The sequence below is a fragment of the Cannabis sativa genome, chromosome 4 (genome assembly GCF_029168945.1).
Source record: "Cannabis sativa cultivar Pink pepper isolate KNU-18-1 chromosome 4, ASM2916894v1, whole genome shotgun sequence".
NCBI classification, from domain to species: Eukaryota; Viridiplantae; Streptophyta; class Magnoliopsida; order Rosales; family Cannabaceae; genus Cannabis; species Cannabis sativa.
In genome coordinates, this window is record NC_083604.1 from 12,752,947 (window position 1) to 12,772,248 (window position 19,302).

The 19,302-nt window shown below is 33.4% G+C and overlaps 1 protein-coding gene across 3 annotated transcripts; it reads left to right on the forward strand.

Annotated features, from left to right (window-relative positions):
• The first annotated feature begins 13,406 nt into the window (after window positions 1–13,406).
• Window positions 13,407–16,638, forward strand: LOC115714503 (histone-lysine N-methyltransferase ASHR2). 3 transcript variants are annotated; one of them, XR_004011069.2, is made up of 3 exons: window positions 13,407–14,893; window positions 15,275–15,352; window positions 16,264–16,638. XR_004011069.2 is itself a non-coding variant. In XM_030643228.2 (2 exons), the coding sequence occupies exon 1, from the start codon at window positions 13,663–13,665 to the stop codon at window positions 14,848–14,850; it is 1,188 nt and encodes a 395-aa protein (XP_030499088.1). In that variant the 5' UTR covers window positions 13,407–13,662; the 3' UTR covers window positions 14,851–14,893; window positions 15,275–15,493. The 3 variants fall into 3 exon arrangements, 1 of the variants encoding a protein (XP_030499088.1); XR_004011070.2 differs by having other exon boundaries at window positions 16,275–16,638; XM_030643228.2 differs by lacking the exon at window positions 16,264–16,638 and having other exon boundaries at window positions 15,275–15,493.
• Window positions 16,639–19,302: the final 2,664 nt, after the last annotated feature.

Below are 19,302 nucleotides of genomic sequence, written 5' to 3' on the forward strand. Positions count from 1 at the left end.
TGAATATGTTGAACACCAATATGCATTTTCTTGAAGCGTATAAGAAGAATTTCGTGAAATGTGTTCTAACTCAATCTCCTTCAATGTACCTCCTTTTAGTTGAACGATGCAAGCAGTATTATCCATAGAGAATTGCTTGGGTTGATACTTCTTTATTGAGTGCAATCCATATATTTCCCGAATATGCTATGCCAATGATCTCACTCACACACATTCTCTACTTGCTTCATAAAATGCAAGTATGTTAACATGATTTATAGTTGCCTCGTTAAAAACCTTGCCAGAAAAACCCAGTGGGACAAAATCTGAGCTAGGGAAAAGAGTACAATATGTATTTCATATTCATAATTATTTGCAAGTTGCCTCATTAAAAACCTTGCCAGGAAAACCCATTGGGACAAAACCTGAACTAAGGGAAAAAGAGTGCAACATGAATATGTCTCCCCCTCATGCACATATGATCCATAATTCTTTTGGTGATAATATATCTCATAAGATTATTGTTATCACTTTTAAAATATCACCATATATAATCTTTGATCATATATTTTCTATAACTCTTCACGAGTATGCATAGACTTCTAAATTATAGATGAGGGGTTCGTGGAACATTAGTCTTTATCCAACTAATTGTATCATTCATGTGTGTACACAACTTTGTTCATACGAAAATTTAAAATTTCAAGTAGATATGAACATAACACATTAATGGTACTACAAATTTTCATTTGTGACAATGATGGTACTCCAAGACCATATATTTATTCCATCTTGTTTTATGATCTTAATTTCCATATCAAATGATCATATATCTATAATTCTTGATACATATGAATACTTCAGGACTTCAATACTAATGAACAAACTTTATACATTTATATTTCTTGAAATACAAAAGAAATAAAAGTTTGTTCTTCAATTAATCAAAAACTCTTCAAGAGTCTATCACAACGTATAATTTACGTATTTATATTGCATAGACAACCGTATGTATTTTTCAAATAATAATTTACTTACATGTCTTTATTTCATACAAAGATCTTTGTCATATAGTGCGCGCGACTTTGAATTTATATCACTTAAGACATGTATTAAATTCTTCTAGAATTTTTAGATAAGGCTTATTTCAAATTCTCACTATATTAGGAGCTCCAAATAAATAACCTTTTGTTGCAACATTTATGTGACGCTTATAAATCCTCATAAAATATATTTCAGGCTATAATCAAATCATGATTATATTTTCTCAATATTTAAGCCTTACTTCAATCAATCTCATGTCTATGCAAACTTTGTACAACAATTCATTATGTACAAATACATATATGCAAATTTCTCATTAGAAATATTTATTTGCACACCCTACAGGTCTTACTTCACTTTATGTGAGTAAATTTGCCTGGATTGCGTCATAATATTTTGGCCAAAAATCAAAATGTATGTCGATGATTCTCGACAAATCTAATACCATGATCCTTGCTATCTCATGTTAGTTTATTGCATATGCAAACATTCAATATTTATTGTCGAAAAAAATTTCAATTAATGATAATTTCCTCCCATATTGACATAACTTATAAAGATCTCTTTAAATTACATATTTTTCAAATATGTTTATCATTTATAGGTACCTATATAGAATCACTTCAGGGATTCAATTATGATCAAATGTGTTATGTCTAACTTCTCTTGGGAGTCTTTTCGAGTACCGTTTTCATCACGGTTATCATTTTAATACTTTATAACATTAAGGTATCTCCATGAGTACCTCTAGATTTAACAACTTCAGGGCAAATCAAATGAACATTAATAATTTCTACATTGTTCATTTACGCTTCAGGCGTTTTCAACTCATTCTATCTCAACTTTGAATAATATTGATTTGCAGTTGGTATATATCATTTTGAACTATATTGTTCTTATATACTTTGTGCAAGGATCATTTTTCAAAAATTATCATCGATCCCAACTGCTTCTCTCCCCCTGATCGAGAGAATTTTTAAAAATTGTGATATCTAATAATATTAATATACCTGTAGGGATTTCAGTATATCACAATGAATCAATATTTGTTTAAACTCATATATACTATATGACATTGAACTTCGTGTTCAATAAACTTCGATTTCAAGTTCAATCCTTATGAACTTAATTCATTTCTAAGAATGAGTCATACGTGTATAATTAGAAATACATAAATTTACACATTTTGTAAATGCATGATTATATAATCTTATCACATCGATAAGAAACTATGCAATAAAAATCTAACAATGGCTCAAGATTGTTAAGAAAATATAATTTAAATATTTTCTATGTGCAAATATATGCACATTCTTCTTTTGAGCCTTATAAATAACAATGAGAAGAATCTTCTGGTTCTTCAACAAAATTTAGTCAAATTCTTTGACAATTTATTGCATATGATTGATCATGTCAAAATAATTCAATTCATGAACTTCAGGTTCACTATAATTTGTATTTCAATGAAACTTTCAAAATGTAATGTAAATTCATTACAACATAATCATTACAAGTTTCATTTTTATATACACGAATAATATAATTATATTATTCTCCAAATCATATACACTCTTCAGGAATCCCTATCATCAATTCAATGATGTGTATAATTTAAAAGATACATGACAACTTCATCATGTTATTGTAATGGTCAAATATATATAACCATAACATATCATTTATTTTTCTTGATATCTTTTTAACAAGTCGTCTAATTTATTAATAGACTATTCATCAGTCTAATTATCATGACTTGATATATTATATATTTAAATGTACAACAAGTACATATAATAAGTTATTTATTATCACTTTCATAACTAGATAAAAGTTACACATCTAGGTACATACAAAGACATTTTACTACTCAAAGTAGCAATTGTATGTAAGGCTTCTTCAGGAAGCTTTTCAACTAATCATTTTGTGATTCTTTATCACTTTGATTATATTGGATCACTAACAAATATTAGTAAATTATATATCCACTTTTGGGAATATGCAAACTGAATTATATGGTAACTATATATTTACATATCATGTACCAACAATAGTTTGAAACTATTGATTTCAAGAAATAATAAAATATGTATATATTAATTTGCTTCTGGCATTACCAATATATGTGAAATCTATATTCTTTGAAATAGAATTTCATGCCTATTCATTCTCTTTAGGTAATGATATTTAAATATTCTAAATGTACAATAAGTTTGTACAATTCACATTCTATTAAATAATCAAGTATACTTTTATCTTGATTATAAGTGTGTCCGTACTACAAGTACGCGACCACTATTATTCAATTCCACACATGATATATAGATTTCATGCACTTTGATTGTGTGTGGTATCTCATCTTTTGGTTGTTTCCACTTTTTTCTGGAAATATTTGAGTAGTAATATAATGTCATTGATTATTTAAAATCATTACATTCACTTCGGGGAATGACGTTGAACAAGTAGAACATTATTATAAATTTCTTAAAAATTTATTACTTGTTCATCCATACAAATATAAGAAATTATTCAACAATTTCTTTTACGATATTTCAAAGAATATATGAATGCAATTTTTGCATAGTCTCCAAGATGTATGCAAAATTTAATCTTTAATATATGTCAGATTCAATAATTTCTAACATTGCAAGTAATAACAATGTATAATAACATGACTAATACGAGGAATCTTTAAAAGTAATTGACTTCAATTCGTATCATTCTCTGTTAGGGAATGATGAACAATAAATACATGCCTCATGTATTTAAATAACATTAGTCATGCTCATTGTTATTCTTATACTTTGATGTTTCAATGCAATTTTCTTAATATTCTTTTTGGATATTCAAAACCCACTATAAAATTGCATCAATAATAATCATTTTTAATGATTCTTTAGTTGTATTCACATAAATACAATCATTTTTTTGACAAATATAAAACATTTACTTCATGAAATGTTTGTCAAAATCTATATCGATATTAAATTACTTTTCATTGTCCTCAAAGAATACAAGAACATATATATAAATATGTATTCATCTCTTTCATTATATATCCATCAACTATATAATGAATATTACGTTTGCATAATCTTCAGGATATATGCAAGATGTTATTGAGGACGCATAATCATCAGGATATATGCAATATTTTATCGAGGATGCATAATCTTCAGGATATATATAATTTTTTATCGATGATGCATAATCTTTAGGATATATGCAATTTTTTATCGATGATGCATAATCTTCAGGATATATGCAATATTTTATCGATGATGCATAATCTTTAGGATATATGCAATATTTTATCGATAATACATAATCTTTTGGATATATGTATAATTTATATAGATTTTCTCTATCATATCATAGGCACACATATATTGTAAATATTATGAATGATAAGAACATAATATATATATGAAATTAATAATAAATATATAAAAACATATACATACATATATAATATATAGATATATAGATAAAAAGAAAAAGAAAACCAAATTCTTGAAATTGTTTCAGTCAGATGAGTATATATATAAATATATATTTAGTGTATCGTGACTTTGAAACAATTCAAGAACTTTAACTAAATACTTACATTGGGTCTTAGGCAGAGATTCATGCTTGAAGCTTGGGCAGAGACTCGTGCTGATAACGTGTTATAAAATAATATAAAATAATATAAAGTAGATGAGAAGAAAGAAGAAGAAGATGAAGAGAGAAAGAGAAAGTGAATGAGAATTTCTGAGTTGTTTATTCCAATGGGGTGAACCCCTATTTATACAAATACAAGAGTGAGATATTAAGAAACTAAGAAAAAGGGAAACTAAGGAAAAGAGGAATGTTGATTACAATTCATGGTAATAAATAAAAGATTTGGACATCCACATAATTATTAATATTTATAACACAAATCAAATTGTACATGATATTTTTGTAATTTTTAAAATTGTAATTGTACTATTAGATCTTAAAATCACAAAAATTACAGCGAAAATATAGTTTGACCAGTTTACACTATCATTATTATCAAATATTATAATCAAAATTCAAAAATCAACCTAATAAAGTTTTAACAATAATAATAAAAAAAAATCTTATCGAAATTTTAATATCATAATATATATAATGCAGTGCGATTTGAACCGTAATTATTAAATTTAAAATTATAAACTGTAATGCATCGTGCAATTTAGCAAAAATGCAAACAACAATTACTCCGTAAAGGATTTCAAACTATATTTTTTATACAGTGTAGTGCAATGCAGGTAGTTTGTGCAATATAAATGGTTTAATGAACACTCATAAGCAATATAAATTTCCCACGTTTAAATAAACAGATGTTTGAATATTGAAATTAAGGATATTTTTTAAAATTATAATAAAGTATGAATAGATACAATATTTATTTATTTATTTTGGGAAAGAGAAATAGATTCATGATTTGATTTTTTTTTTTTGAGAAATGATGAATTTTATTAAATCAAATCATCCATAACCAAAGATGCAACTACCATAGGTAAAGCATCCCCAGACAAAGTACAATCAGCCTCAGAAAGAGAAGATCGCGCCAGAACATGCGCAACCTTATTAGCAGATCGTTTTACAAAATTAAAAGAAACATCCACAACATCCGAACATAGAGCCAAACATTCAGAAATTATATGACCATAAGGCGAGGCCATTTTTTTTGACTGTTGAATATCTCTGATGACTCTTAAGCAATCCGACTCCACTATCACATTTGTCCAAGCATTTGCTTTAATCCAACTCAAAGCTTCCTTGATGCCAATAGCTTCAACCACATGCGGCTTCAAGAGACCCATTTTACTCATCTTTTTTGCTTGTAACACTATTCCACCCGCCGTTCTAGCCACTAGTCCAATACCAAATCGCCTTTCATTAGTGAAAATTGCACCATCAACATTGATTTTTATTGTAGGGAATTGAGGAGGGGTCCAATGCTCCAAGGATGTATCAATCGAGCCATTAATCTCAAGAGAAGGCTGGTTATTTTTTTGGGCATTATACCAATCAATAAAATTCAGCTTTGCTAATGTTACAACATCACTTACCACCGGCTGTTTAGCATTCCAAACCAGTTCATTTCGATGCTTCCAAACCGACCAACACACCATTGACGCCTCCAACCGTTCAGCCATGGTCCATCTGTCCAGTCCTTCCTCGAACCACGCTGCCCAAGTCATAGCAGCAGTCGCCACAACAGGGACCCGAACCAAGCTCCAGCACCCTTGAGCAAACGGACACCGCACCAGTACGTGCAATGTCGTTTCTGGTGCTGCATTGCAGAACGTGCAGAGGGTGTTGATGGGCACATGCTTCGTCATGAGTTGAAATCGTGTAGGTAAGCAATTTGTTGAAGCTCGCCACAAGAAATCTAGTACTTTCGGGGGGAGTTTCAGCTGCCAAAGTTGCTTCCAAAACCCAGAGTTGGCAGCCATATCAATGTTACCTTTAATCTCTTGTTGAAGGCCATAAGCACTCTTGACCGTGAATAACCCATGGTCCTCCTTCATCCAATACCAAGTGTCGTTGACATAGTGTTGTGAGAGGGGAATTTTGAAGACTAAAGCTTGGTCACGCTCGGTTAGCACATCCAAAATCACCTCATCATCCCATTCAATTGCATCGGTTTTCATAAGGGAATTTACATAATTACCAACAAGAGCTGGATGTCGAGATTCAATAAATGGATTCAACTCATCAGCTAGCCACGGGTCCATCAATATATTGGTTGTAGATCCATCGCCAACCATCTTCCTAACCCCAGCCCGAACCAATGCTTGAGCTTCAAGCACACTTCTCCAAATGTAACTTGGATTAGAACCAAGAGTAGCCGTAAGAAAAGACCCCGTAGAGAAGTAGCGAGCTTTAAAAATTTTACCCATCAGAGTATCACCACAAGTGAGGAGTCTCCACCCTTGCTTGGCCAAAAGCGCAAGGTTAAAATCTCTAAAGTCTCGAAACCCCATGCCACCATTAGCTTTGTGAGCCGAAAGCTTATTCCAATTCATCCAATGAATTCCTTTTTTAGAAGAAGATCGCCACCAAAATTGGCTAATAGCTCGCTCAATATCATGGCAAATGCCAACTGGGATGAGAAAGACATTCATAGTGTAAGCTGGGAGGGCTTGAACAACCGACTTAATAAGCACTTCTTTACCCGCTCTAGAAAGAAACTTGTTGTCCCATGTTTGAATTCGTTTATGCACCTTATCTTTCACAAAACCAAAGGCGGCATTTTTGTTTCTTCCAATCGAACTTGGGAGTCCCAAGTACTTGCTATTCTCAGCTGCCTCCTGAATGCCCATTCTTGTACAAATTATTTGTCTCGTTTCCGGGGAGGTATTAGTACTAAAGAACACCGAAGACTTTTCAAAGTTTACTTGTTGACCAGTAGCCATAGAAAACATTTGAAGCAATTGAAGCACACGAGTAACTTCCCCATTCGTTGCCTTACAATAGAGAAAACTATCATCAGCAAATAACATATGAGATACCAATGGTGCCCCATTAGCCACTTTTATTCCATGGATCCACTTCTTCTCTTCAAATCTTCTGATGACGGCAGAGAAGCATTCAGCGCACACAAGGAACAAATAAGGAGAAATGGGATCACCCTGACGAAGCCCTCTACTTGGAGTAATCGGTCCCAAAATATGACCAGTTGTAACAATCTGATACTGCACTGAAGATAAGCAACCAAAAATAAGGCGAACCCATTTATCAGCAAAGCCCATTCGCCTCAACATAGCACATAAGAAGTGCCAATCAACTCTATCATAAGCCTTACTTAAATCCAGTTTCAGCGCCATATAGCCATCCTTGCCAACTTGCTTTCTTTTCAAATAGTGCAAGACTTCAAAACTTACCATGATATTATCTGTGATTAATCTTCCAGGGATGAAAGCGCTTTGATTCAAAGATATAACCTCAGATAATAATCCCTTCATTCTATTAGCCAAAACTTTAGTAATGACTTTAGCAATAACATTACAAAGGGATATAGGACGCAACTCACTCATCCTATCAGGTTTCTTCTTTTTAGGAATGAGAACAATATTGGTGTCATTCATCCCATTCGGCATGTACTCATTACAAAAGAAGGCTCGAACTGTATTGATAACATCATTACCAACAATAGGCCAATATTTTTGAAAAAATTTAGGATTCATACCATCAGGGCCTGGTGACTTGTCGGGGTGCATCTGGAAAACTGCTTCTTTGACCTCCTCATCAGTAATTGGCCGAAGCAACATTACATTATGCTCCTCACGAACTGTTGGATTGACACAATCAAGCACATCCTCCCATGTTGTAGCCTCAGCAGTAAACAGCTTAGAATAAAACTCCACAATGACATTATCCAAACCGCTATCCCAATGGCACAAATTTCCTTCATCATCTTTCAAGCAGAAAATCTGATTGTTGCGTCTTCTCGTACTAGCCTTGGAGTGAAAGAACTTACTATTTTGATCACCTTCTTTCAACCAAAGTTGTTTCGATCTTTGCTTCCAAAAAGTTTCCCTTTGATTGAGCACCGCAAATAGTTCTTTTTTGGCATCATAAAAAAGTTGCTTTCCCTCTTCATCTCTTCTACTCTTATACCGCTTCAACTCACGATTACAGCTCTTAATACGAGAAGAAAAACTCCCAAAAACATCTTTTCCCCACTGAAGTAACTCACGGCCACATTCTTCAATCTTCTCCTCAATGTCGTGGCCATGCATTCTATCCCAGCAATTAGCTATAATTTCCTCACACCCTTGATGCGTCGTCCACCAATTTTCAAACTTAAACCGGTACTCATGAGTAGGAGCCGAACCCACTTGAAGTTCCAAGAGTAACGGAGAATGATCTGAAGGAGATATCTCAAGATTAGTGAGTTTTGCCAAAGGAAAAAAACTTAACCAATCATTATTAACCAAAGCTCTATCAAGTCTAGCTTCAATCCAATTAGGAGAGTCTCTACTTTTTTCCCAAGTAAAAGGATGCCCATGCATTTCCATATCTCTCAAACCACATAACCGGATGGCCTCTTGAAAACCTTCGATGAGCCACATCGGGTAAGGTTGACCACCAATTTTTTCAGATTGATTGAGGACATTATTGAAATCTCCCATGAGGCACCAAGGCAAAGTTGACCGAGTAAGGAGCGTTGTTAAAAGCTCCCATGTTTTCCTTCGAAGACTTCTATTGGGTTCACCATACACTCCAGTGAATCTAAATTCTTGTTGTCCTTCAAAAGAGACTTTACAGTCAATATGGTTCATTGAAAAAGTGTCCACCGAAACCTCTTCTTGGTTCTTTCAAAGCATAGCCAAACCCCCACTTCTTCCTTGGGCTTCTACAACAAAACATCCCTCAAAGCCCAAAGCTCTACTCAACTGATCCACCTTCATCTTCTTACACAAAGTTTCACACAAAAACACAATATTGGGCCGCTTAGTAGTAACCATCTCTTTAAGGAACTGAACATTTCGTGACGGCCCAAGCCCACGACAGTTCCAACATAAAATTTTCATGATGACTGGCGAGCCCCAATACCAAGGCCCGCCAAAGATGAGTTTTTTGAAAGGTTACTCATTTCCTTTTCCACCTCAGCATTCTCAACTTGGTTATCTATTGTCATTTTCCTTTTTTTATTATCAAAAATAACCAGCCCATCATTACTATTTTTTTCCATATCAATCACATCAATACTCCTATCCCCATCACCCATAATCACTCCCTTCATTCTAGCCAATTGTATCCCACTATTACCTCCACCATTCTCGGCTGAATCTCCATGAAAGTCAGCAGTAGCAGCTGGAGCCTCTCCACCATTTTTTGAGCCAGGTTCATTCATCCCCGCACTCGAGGCTTCAGTCGATGTCACCACCGGAGGACACCATCCCTTGGTTCGGAGCCATCTTGAACCAACATTCTTGTGATTACGCTGCGGTAGAGCTTTCATGAATTCACCATACGGCTTCTCTATACGATCAATTGGTTGATGAAAAAGACGTGGGCAGAACTTGTCGGAGTGACCAATAATGCCACAAATAAAACAAAAGGTAGGGCACCTCTCATATTTGAAATTAATCCAAAACCAATTCCCATCTTCCTTAGTGATTTTCATACGTCTTCGAAGTGGCTTAGTATTGTCAAGAGTAACTCTCATCCGAAGATAATCTCGCCATACACCAATAAAATTCTTGGGATCGGACTCCAAAAATTTCCCCATAGTATTTCCAACTTTTCTGATTGTTGATTCGGACATAAAACCAGGTTCGACATCATGTAATTGAACCCCAATATCAAGAGTATTCAAGGAGAGCAGTTTCGGATCCCCACCAACTTTTAATCTCTCAATAATCAATTGCATACGATCATAAGTCCAAGGGCTACCATTGATCACCCGTTGGATATCAATTTCATGATAAAATTGAAATAGAAATCGATTATTGTCAAGTTGCTTAACAAACATTCCCATACCTGGTTGCCATAATGAAGCCAATATATTCTGCATTTTTTCGAAGTCGATTACTCGGTTGGATAAGAACCTCCCTACCAGGCACCACCGATCATCAATACCTTCATCCCGTTCTTCCGCTGTGACAGTAACATCTTCCAGGTCTTCCTCGTCAATATGAAACATCAGAGTTTCATCCTCCAGGGCTCCTGTATGGCGACTAGATGAGGCCATAATGTTTGACGATGAAGCAAAGCAAAATCCAATCCCCTCTTCCCAGGAACGATGGCAGCAAAAAGAACAAAGAGCCAAGAATCAAATAACACTCTTTACTGGAGCAAAAGAATAAACCGAGAGCGTCAAAAAACAAATCTCACTCACAAACAATAGACACAGAAAACCATGTCAATAGACATGAGCCAGAATTATGATTTGATTTTTAATAACCAACAAGCTATATAAAAACTCAAAACAACATGATAAAAACAAACGGTTCCAACTCCCTATTCAAAAAACAACCAAAAGAAAACATAGAAATAGCCCAAAAGACAACATCATGAGCAACTCTATTAATCTTTTTAGAAATCCAACATAATTTAGAATTAGACAACAAAGCAAAGTCTCTAAATAAGTTCAAGAACACAACTTTATCTTTTAACTCAGAATTTTTTGTTGGGATCTTATGCCCTAAATAAAATTTAATTTTATTGTAATCTTATTTACTTTCAATAAAGATCATAAATCATATCTTGACATTATCATATGCTTTGTTCACATGTTTTATACATGATTATATGTTTAATATCTAAGTTTTATTAAATTCCGAACATATAGTTATTCATAAATATAGTGAAGTTATTGTGGAAAGTAATTGTGATTATATGCTTCAAATTATTAAGCCTCACGATTTATCAGTGCACTAGATTTACACTGATGTGATAATTAGCAATAAAGTTTACTTACACTTAACTGATATTGACAGTGGAAAAAATATCATAAACATACAGTTATATATTTTCTAAGTCAATGTCCTTAGTTAACCATAGATCATTTGATCTCAATCCTGAGATGGTTAAGCTCTATCTTAAATGTATTGCACGAGTTCTTTGACTTTGTTATCCCAATTTTTGTCCACGTGATGTGGCATGTCCATATAGGCAAGAGTGATACCACTTTGAGTACAACATGTCTATAAGAGGACAAAGTCACCATGCACAACGTACCGGTTGACGAAGAGTCCAAATACTCAAGCAGGACAAAGAGACAACAAAATGGCCAATTAGGGGGATCTGGTCGGACCACCCTTGGCTGGCCATAGTGAAGCATAGGTCGGTCAACTTCCAACAAATGGTAGGCCAGCCAGCTTCTCTTCTGGCAACCATTTTTGGTGTCTCTCCAGCTTTCAACCTGGACAAACACTCTCAACTACAAATTGACTTCAACATCTCACTAAAATAAGGGTTCAACTTCATATACCTACCTATTCTTTAGGAATTGTTAATGTGTTATTTTCTTATATATTTAATATGTAATAAATAGGTGATGTCTCCTATTTTAAGGGATATCAATCTACTTTGGCTTAGATCTTTCGTAAGCTCTCTCCTATATAAAGAGCACTAGGCTAAACCTAAAGTTCTAATTTCTCATTCCTAAGCTCTTGAGTTCAAGCACTCGAAACTCTAGCCTCTCTCTCCTACACGCCACTTGTAGTGTGGTAGAGACTAAGTCGTCCTCATATCATTTACTTGAGATCGACCTCACATTCTTCCTATTGTAATTCAAAGAGAGCCACTCTTGAACTCACAATACTTGTGATCTGAGTGGTATTATCTCTCATATCAATACAACTAAAAAGAGAGTAGCTCGTTACCCGCTAACTCATAGGGCTGAACCTCTATAAAATAGTTGTGCCCATTTATTTACTTGTTCTAATTATTTACATATGGTGATTCTGATCATAAATAAGACTCCACTGTCAGTTGACCAAATCTGAGGTCAATATTACTTTCAATGAGAGTGTTGTCTATTGATCCGATCAATTACCATGATACAAGGAGAACTCCAGCTACAATTTCTGCCTCATCAGGTCTTATGTAGCCAATCTTGCCAACCCTATTGACCTTGCCAACCTAGGAGGCCCAACAAACTCGACCAATACAACAAGTCCAGTCGACCCTGCTAACGCAGTTGATCCCAATGAACAACCTCTACTGCCCAATGTGGAGTAGCCCCCACACACACCACAACTGACTCTGTTCCCCGATACTATGTGGGGGAAATAGGGCTAGGAATTGGCGAACCAATAATTGGTGAGCCTCATGTGGACTTGGGAGAAGAGTTTGAAATAGCCAGACTTAGATATCAAAATAGGTCACAGTAATATTATTTTCAAACTGAAATGATCAACATTATGATCGGGAAATTTTTTTTGAGATAATAGAGAAGAGAGAGAAAAAAAATAATTAAAAAAAATAAAAACTAAAAAGATTCATAGCAGGAGAAAAGTAGTCAGTCATGATACGAGTTTCAATAAAAAAAAATAAAAAATAAAATCAAAAACTGAGCACATAGGGAGATAATTATTTTCAATTTTTCGATAAATACCGTCATTAGGTATGTGTTGTGTGCACTATTTAAATTATTACATTTGTTTTTGTAATTAATTTGAATATTACGTATATAATTAAAAAATTACATAAAATAACAAGAAAATAACATCAAAACAACAATAAAAAAAAATAACACACAAATAAAAAAAAACAACAAAAAAGTAACAAAAGTATAACATATATCAAAAGACTGTATTTCTATAAATAAAATTATAAAAACCGTAAAAATATTTAAAATTCCGTACAATAATATTTTTGTAATTTTTTATTATTTTTGTGTATTTGTGAAATAATCCCTTTAAAATTACCATTGCATAATGCTTGTTTCTACAAATACCACAACGTATCAATTCTCTTGAAAAATACCAAAACCCAAAGAAAATAGCCCATGTCGTATTTTTCATTGAAATATTTTGAAGGGGGCACAAAGGGAAAGGAAAGGGTCCTCTTCGAAAAAAAAGGGTTTTTGTTTTTCTGATTAGCACAGTAACACATTGTAGAAGGGTTTTTGGAATTGGCATTAGCAGGCAGCAGCAGCAGACGACGACGATGGGAGAAAGAGAAGAAGCTTTGAAAGTAGTGGAGATTCCCGGCAGGGGAAGATCACTGGTGGCATCTCAGCCGCTTAAGGGTGGTCAAATAGTGCTCAAAGACTCTCCAATCATTCTTTACTCTGCTCTACCTCTCATCCCTGCTTCTTCTTCCTACTGCGGTCACTGCTTCAGAACCTTGCCATTGCCGCCGCAGCCAATACCATCGTGCCCCAACTGCAACTCAGAACGGTTCTGCAACCACAACTGTCTCTCCGCAGCCTCCACCTCCACTCACACCCCTTGGCTCTGCCAATCACTGCTCCGTCTCCGCCACCACCATCACTCTTCCTCACTCTCCCTAGAGCACCAACTCCAAGCTCGTTTCCTATTAGCCGCTCACAACCTTGCTAACCTCTCTTCCCCCCACTTCCAAACTCTGCTCTCTCTTCAGGGTCAGTCCGATGATCCTGAATCTGCTGCCGCTGCCCAATTCATTCTCTCTCTGATTTCATCAGTCTGCCCTCCTCCGTCGTCGGGTTGGTTCTCGTTGGAACTCTCGGCGGCGTTACTGGCCAAAGACAAACTCAACGGGTTTGGGTTGATGGAGCCTTTCTCCGAGAGTGCCCAGAGATCCGTAAGAGCTTATGGGATCTACCCAAAAGCCTCACTATTCAATCACGATTGCCTTCCCAATGCGTGTAGGTTTGACTATGTCGATTCCGCTTCTCCCTTTGATAACAACAGCAACAATACTGATATCATCGTTAGAATGATCCATGATGTTCCACAGGGACGGGAAGTTTGCTTGAGTTATTTCCCCGTTAACGAGAATTTTCCCAGCAGGCAGAAAAGGCTGAGGGAGGACTATGGCTTTGGTTGTGACTGTGACCGCTGCAGGGTCGAAGCCCAGTGGTCCGACCATGAGGGAGAGGAAGAGCAGGGTCACGGGGAAGAGGAAGAAGAAGAAGAAGAAGGGGAAGAGCTCATGGATGAAGATGTTGATCAAACCATGGCTTCTTCTGCAGAGCCTGAGCCTGAATCTGATTTCCCACATGCATATTTCTTCGTAAGATACATGTGTGATCGAAACAACTGTTGGGGCACACTAGCACCTTTACCAACTCCTAAATCTAATGTTATGGAGTGTAATGTCTGCGGAAATCTCAAAAATGATGACCAACAACTATCCATGGACGATGCTTGATTGCTTGCTGTTTGTTTTCATTAATCAATGCCTTTTTTGCTATGTAAGTCTTTTCACTTTTGTCTTACCATTTTTGACATTGTTCATTTAAAAAGAATGAAACTTAGGATCTTATTGTTTGTTGTTTAATGGTTAGGCTTAGCTTGGTTTGGTTTGGTTTGGTTTGATTCTGATATTTGGTCATATATGTGTGTATGTTTTGCTGTGTTCTTTGCTGCCTCAATCCTTGCATGAAAGGGTAGTGACCCTTTGAAATGAAAGTTACTTCTTTTCAAAAATTAGTTGAATTAGCCAAAAGTCTCTTATGAAAATATGCTCTTTGGATTTTACTAGATACTACTAAATATATCTTTCCCTTTTCTCGGAGGGTGTTCTGCTTTAGCTGATTCTTCTAGCAATTTCAATACTTCGGCTCTTATCACAGGTTTGAAAAGATCAGGCTCGTTCATTTATCACGTGTTGACTCTTTCTGGCAGTCTCTTTCACCTATCCTACGTCTATGGTTAGTTGTTTTAGTTGATCGAACTCTTTATTATACCTCTTAGATGGCATATGACTAACATGGTATATGGTTATAATGTTCCCATCAACATGTTGGCTCAATTTTGTTTAGTTAATATTTGTGGAGAGCACATTGGCCAAATACCCAGTTGTTTTTATATTTAGATTACTACGACTTTATTATTATAACTATTTTTTGATAATGAGTGAGTGGTTTGGGGCACGGAAATGGCTTGATTGATATCATTTAAAGAAAGAAAAAGTTAGGGGTAAGTACCAAATAGTGATATATTGGAATAAGTTTGATAATCGGCTGATCATAACATTAATATATGTCTAACACCATTTGATGCATCATTACGTGATTAGTGTAATTTAATATCTATTTTTTATAAATGAAATCTGATATTAAATTACTGGGATCACTGTATACCGTATTAAGTAGTATTGGACAATATTCTAATCAAGTTAGTTGCACGTCTTAATATCATATTAATTTAGATTATTGTGAAGAGAAAGATAGAGTCATAGCAAGTAGCAACAACAAAGAGAGAGAGGGTAAAAGAAAAGAAAAGTCTTCAAGTAAGATGGGTGGGTCTTGAATTGATCATAGATCGACAATTGCATGTTGTTTGACTAGGAAATGAATTTACTACATGGGTATATATGCATACAGTATATGTAAACTAAGTCTAATTGTGCTGCCCCTGCTCCCTGCGCCTGCACCCCGAATATCTAATTATATATATATTATATGTTTATTTTTATTTTTTTCCTTTGGGAAAGTTTCCATTATAATTTGAACATGTGTGTTGAAACAAAAAGGTATAGCAGCTTTTGGGTTGGGAAGGATGCCTCTTTGCCTTTCTTTAATTAACTTTTTATCTACATGATTTTATCTTTGATATGAAGTTGGATTTCAGTCAGCTTCAACTCAACTCATTCTTAACAACAATTCATATTCGGTTGGGGACCTATTCTGTGATTCAAATTTACAACACGTAGAAAAGGGAGTGGCTTTTAATTTGTTAACAAGTGGAAAGTGGAAAACACTGTCAGCAGCTATTTCTTAGGTAGAGGAATATATTCATATTCATTCATGTCGCAAATGTGTACAATAAATAAAACAATAAGAAAAGAATGCACAAAATGTGTGAGTTATCAGTAATTAGCATTTTTTTTTATTTTTTATTATGTTGATTTTGTTTGATGTTTTACGTGTTGTTCGATTCTCCGTTTCATACATAAAAAATAATAATATTTATAATGAATATTTTGGATAGTGAATTATCATAAGGGCTTTCCCATGCCTTTATTTATTTTGTACTTTTCTTTTATTTTCCGTATTACTAAAGGGTTGTTGTGAGAAATGATGGGTGCAAATGCAACTCAAAGAAAGAACAGGTCACACTCACCCTAAACCCAATTCCAAAGAAAAAGTCTTAATTTATGGAAAACGGAGAAGTATGTGTATGATGATGGGTTGGCATTTGGATGAATCCTACATTAGTTTTTTTATTATTATTATTATTATTTATTTTGGGTGGGTAAATATATTGATAATTACATAAGGTGTTATTTTTTTTAGTAAAAAAATTATATTTTTACATTTAAAAGATTTTTTTTTACATATTTACGGTTTTTCATAAAAACAACACGAAAACAGTAAAAAAAATACATAAAAGTAACATGAAAATAACATCAAAACAACAATAAAAATACAGATAACAAAAAATCAACAATAAATTGACATGAGTATGTTTGTAATTTTTTGGTGTATTTGTGAAATAATTCTGTAAATATACATGTTTTAGGAAATGGAAGAAAAAATTAGATGATTGATGCGTATAATTAAGTTAATTTATATGATTGGGTTAGGGCATAAATAATCTGTTCAGTTTTGACAAATTTTTCCTCTGAAATTGAAAACGTGTGGTGTGGATTTATATTCTAATTTGGTGGAGATCTTTCATTGAAAGTTAAATAAAAAAGGGAAGAAGAAAGGGGGACTCAAAAGTCAAATTAAAGACAACTCAACACACAATATATATTGACACTATTCACTGTTTGGGGAAAATGGAGAATGGAGATGCTTTGTTTGCTTTGCTTTTTGACTAGGAACTAGTCTCACTGTGGGTCTCCCAAATCTGTTTTACTTGGTTTCTAATTGTTTCTCATTTATTGATTATTAAAAACCTCTAGTAATTGGCTCTTTCTCTTAATTTATATATATTTCTTTAACGTTAATAAAAAAATTCAATCAAACTATAAAATAAATTAGAAAAACCAAAATACACAAGGTTTGTTTATAGGGAATGAATGAATGATTAGCATAAGAAATGGTGGCAGTGGGTGGTGTGGCATCTCGCATGCGAGATGTGTCATTCACATGACATAGAATTGGAAAAAGGACCATCTCTTTTATTTTGTTCTTTGGAGCCCTGAGAGGCTGCTCATTCTTCTTACTTATACTAAAATGTAGTGAGTAATAAAAGTAGTAATGTTTTAACCAATGAGTTTTGGTAATTTTTTTTTTTGCTGCTGGAACTAAAAGTTCCAATGAATTTTAGTAATTAGATTAATATTGTGTGATTGAAATCTATTTAAAAAAAATAGTAGTAGTAGCAATGTAGGAGTAAGTAACACTAATAGATAGTGTTTTTGTTTAGAGGAAGAGTAAGCACTAGTAGTGGTGTTTAGTAACTTGTAAATAAATAAAGAGAGTTTATTATTTATTTTTACATTAAGGTGGGGTTTGGTTGGAGGAATGAAAAAATAGAAATATGAATAGGAATAGGAATGAGAATTGGAATAGGAATAGGAATGGAATAGAATAAAATTTAAAATGCATAAAAAAATTAATAAAAAAAATTATTAAATTTTTTCAAATTTTGCATTGGAATAATCTTTCCTTCTACTTCAAAATGGAATAATCATTCCACCAAAATGATGGAAAGGTCATTCCATCGGAATGGTATTCTAATAATTTTAAATGCAACCAAACAAAAGAATGGAATGAAAATTGTTTTCTTTCCATTCCATTCTATTTTGTTACCTCCAATCAAACGCCACTTAAAGGTGGAAGGATTTTTATTGTCTATTTAAAGAGTAAGAGTATGCATAATATTAACATTGCGATTAACATAGAGAGATGCCCTTAAAGCTAAACAATAAGATATTAATATTGAAACACCTAAAACTTCTTGTAAATAAATTTATAACACAAAACCATCTAATAAAAAACAAATTATGAATAAAATAATTGTTTAAATAAGTTCTCAAGTTACAAGGTTGAAGGAACCTGGTGCAATAGTTTTTGTTGTTTTGTCTTCTGAATAGTAAATAAAACTGAATATAGTTGTTGTTAATGTTCATTGTGATGCTACAATCTTTTTAATTTAATTTTATTTTTAATATTTTGTCAAACGATCTGGGATTTAATCGACTGATTATTTGACTCGTTTTTCTAATACTAATCCTAGTCGTGTCTCCAATAACGAGATGTGTCGATTCAATTACAGAATATTATTTTAGCTATTGATAAAACTATATGATTTATTTAAAAAAAATTGATTCATCTTTCAAAAAATAAAATATAAATTTAATTTGAAAAATTTTAAAAATATTTTTACTATTCTAATTAAAAAAATAAACAAAATTTAAATAAGTGTTACCAAATACACTAATAATCTTTTTTTAGATAATAAATTTCTTAAAAAATATAATATTATTATGTTATTAACTTTTCAAATTTAAATTTAAAAAAAATTACGATTTTTCACACAATCACCAAACAAAAATTTAACAATTTAAATTATTTAATTATGAAAAATAAATATTTGCCTTGAAAATAATAAAATAAATATTTGAACAAAAAGAGCATGATAACATTAACAAATTACAATCTCATATTCATATAAAAGAAAAGTATATACATCTTTTTTTGTAGCC

Bases quoted from the DNA above. Each gene is read 5' to 3' on its own strand.
- LOC115714503 (XM_030643228.2), top strand. From the start codon at position 13,663: ATGGGAGAAAGAGAAGAAGCTTTGAAAGTAGTGGAGATTCCCGGCAGG.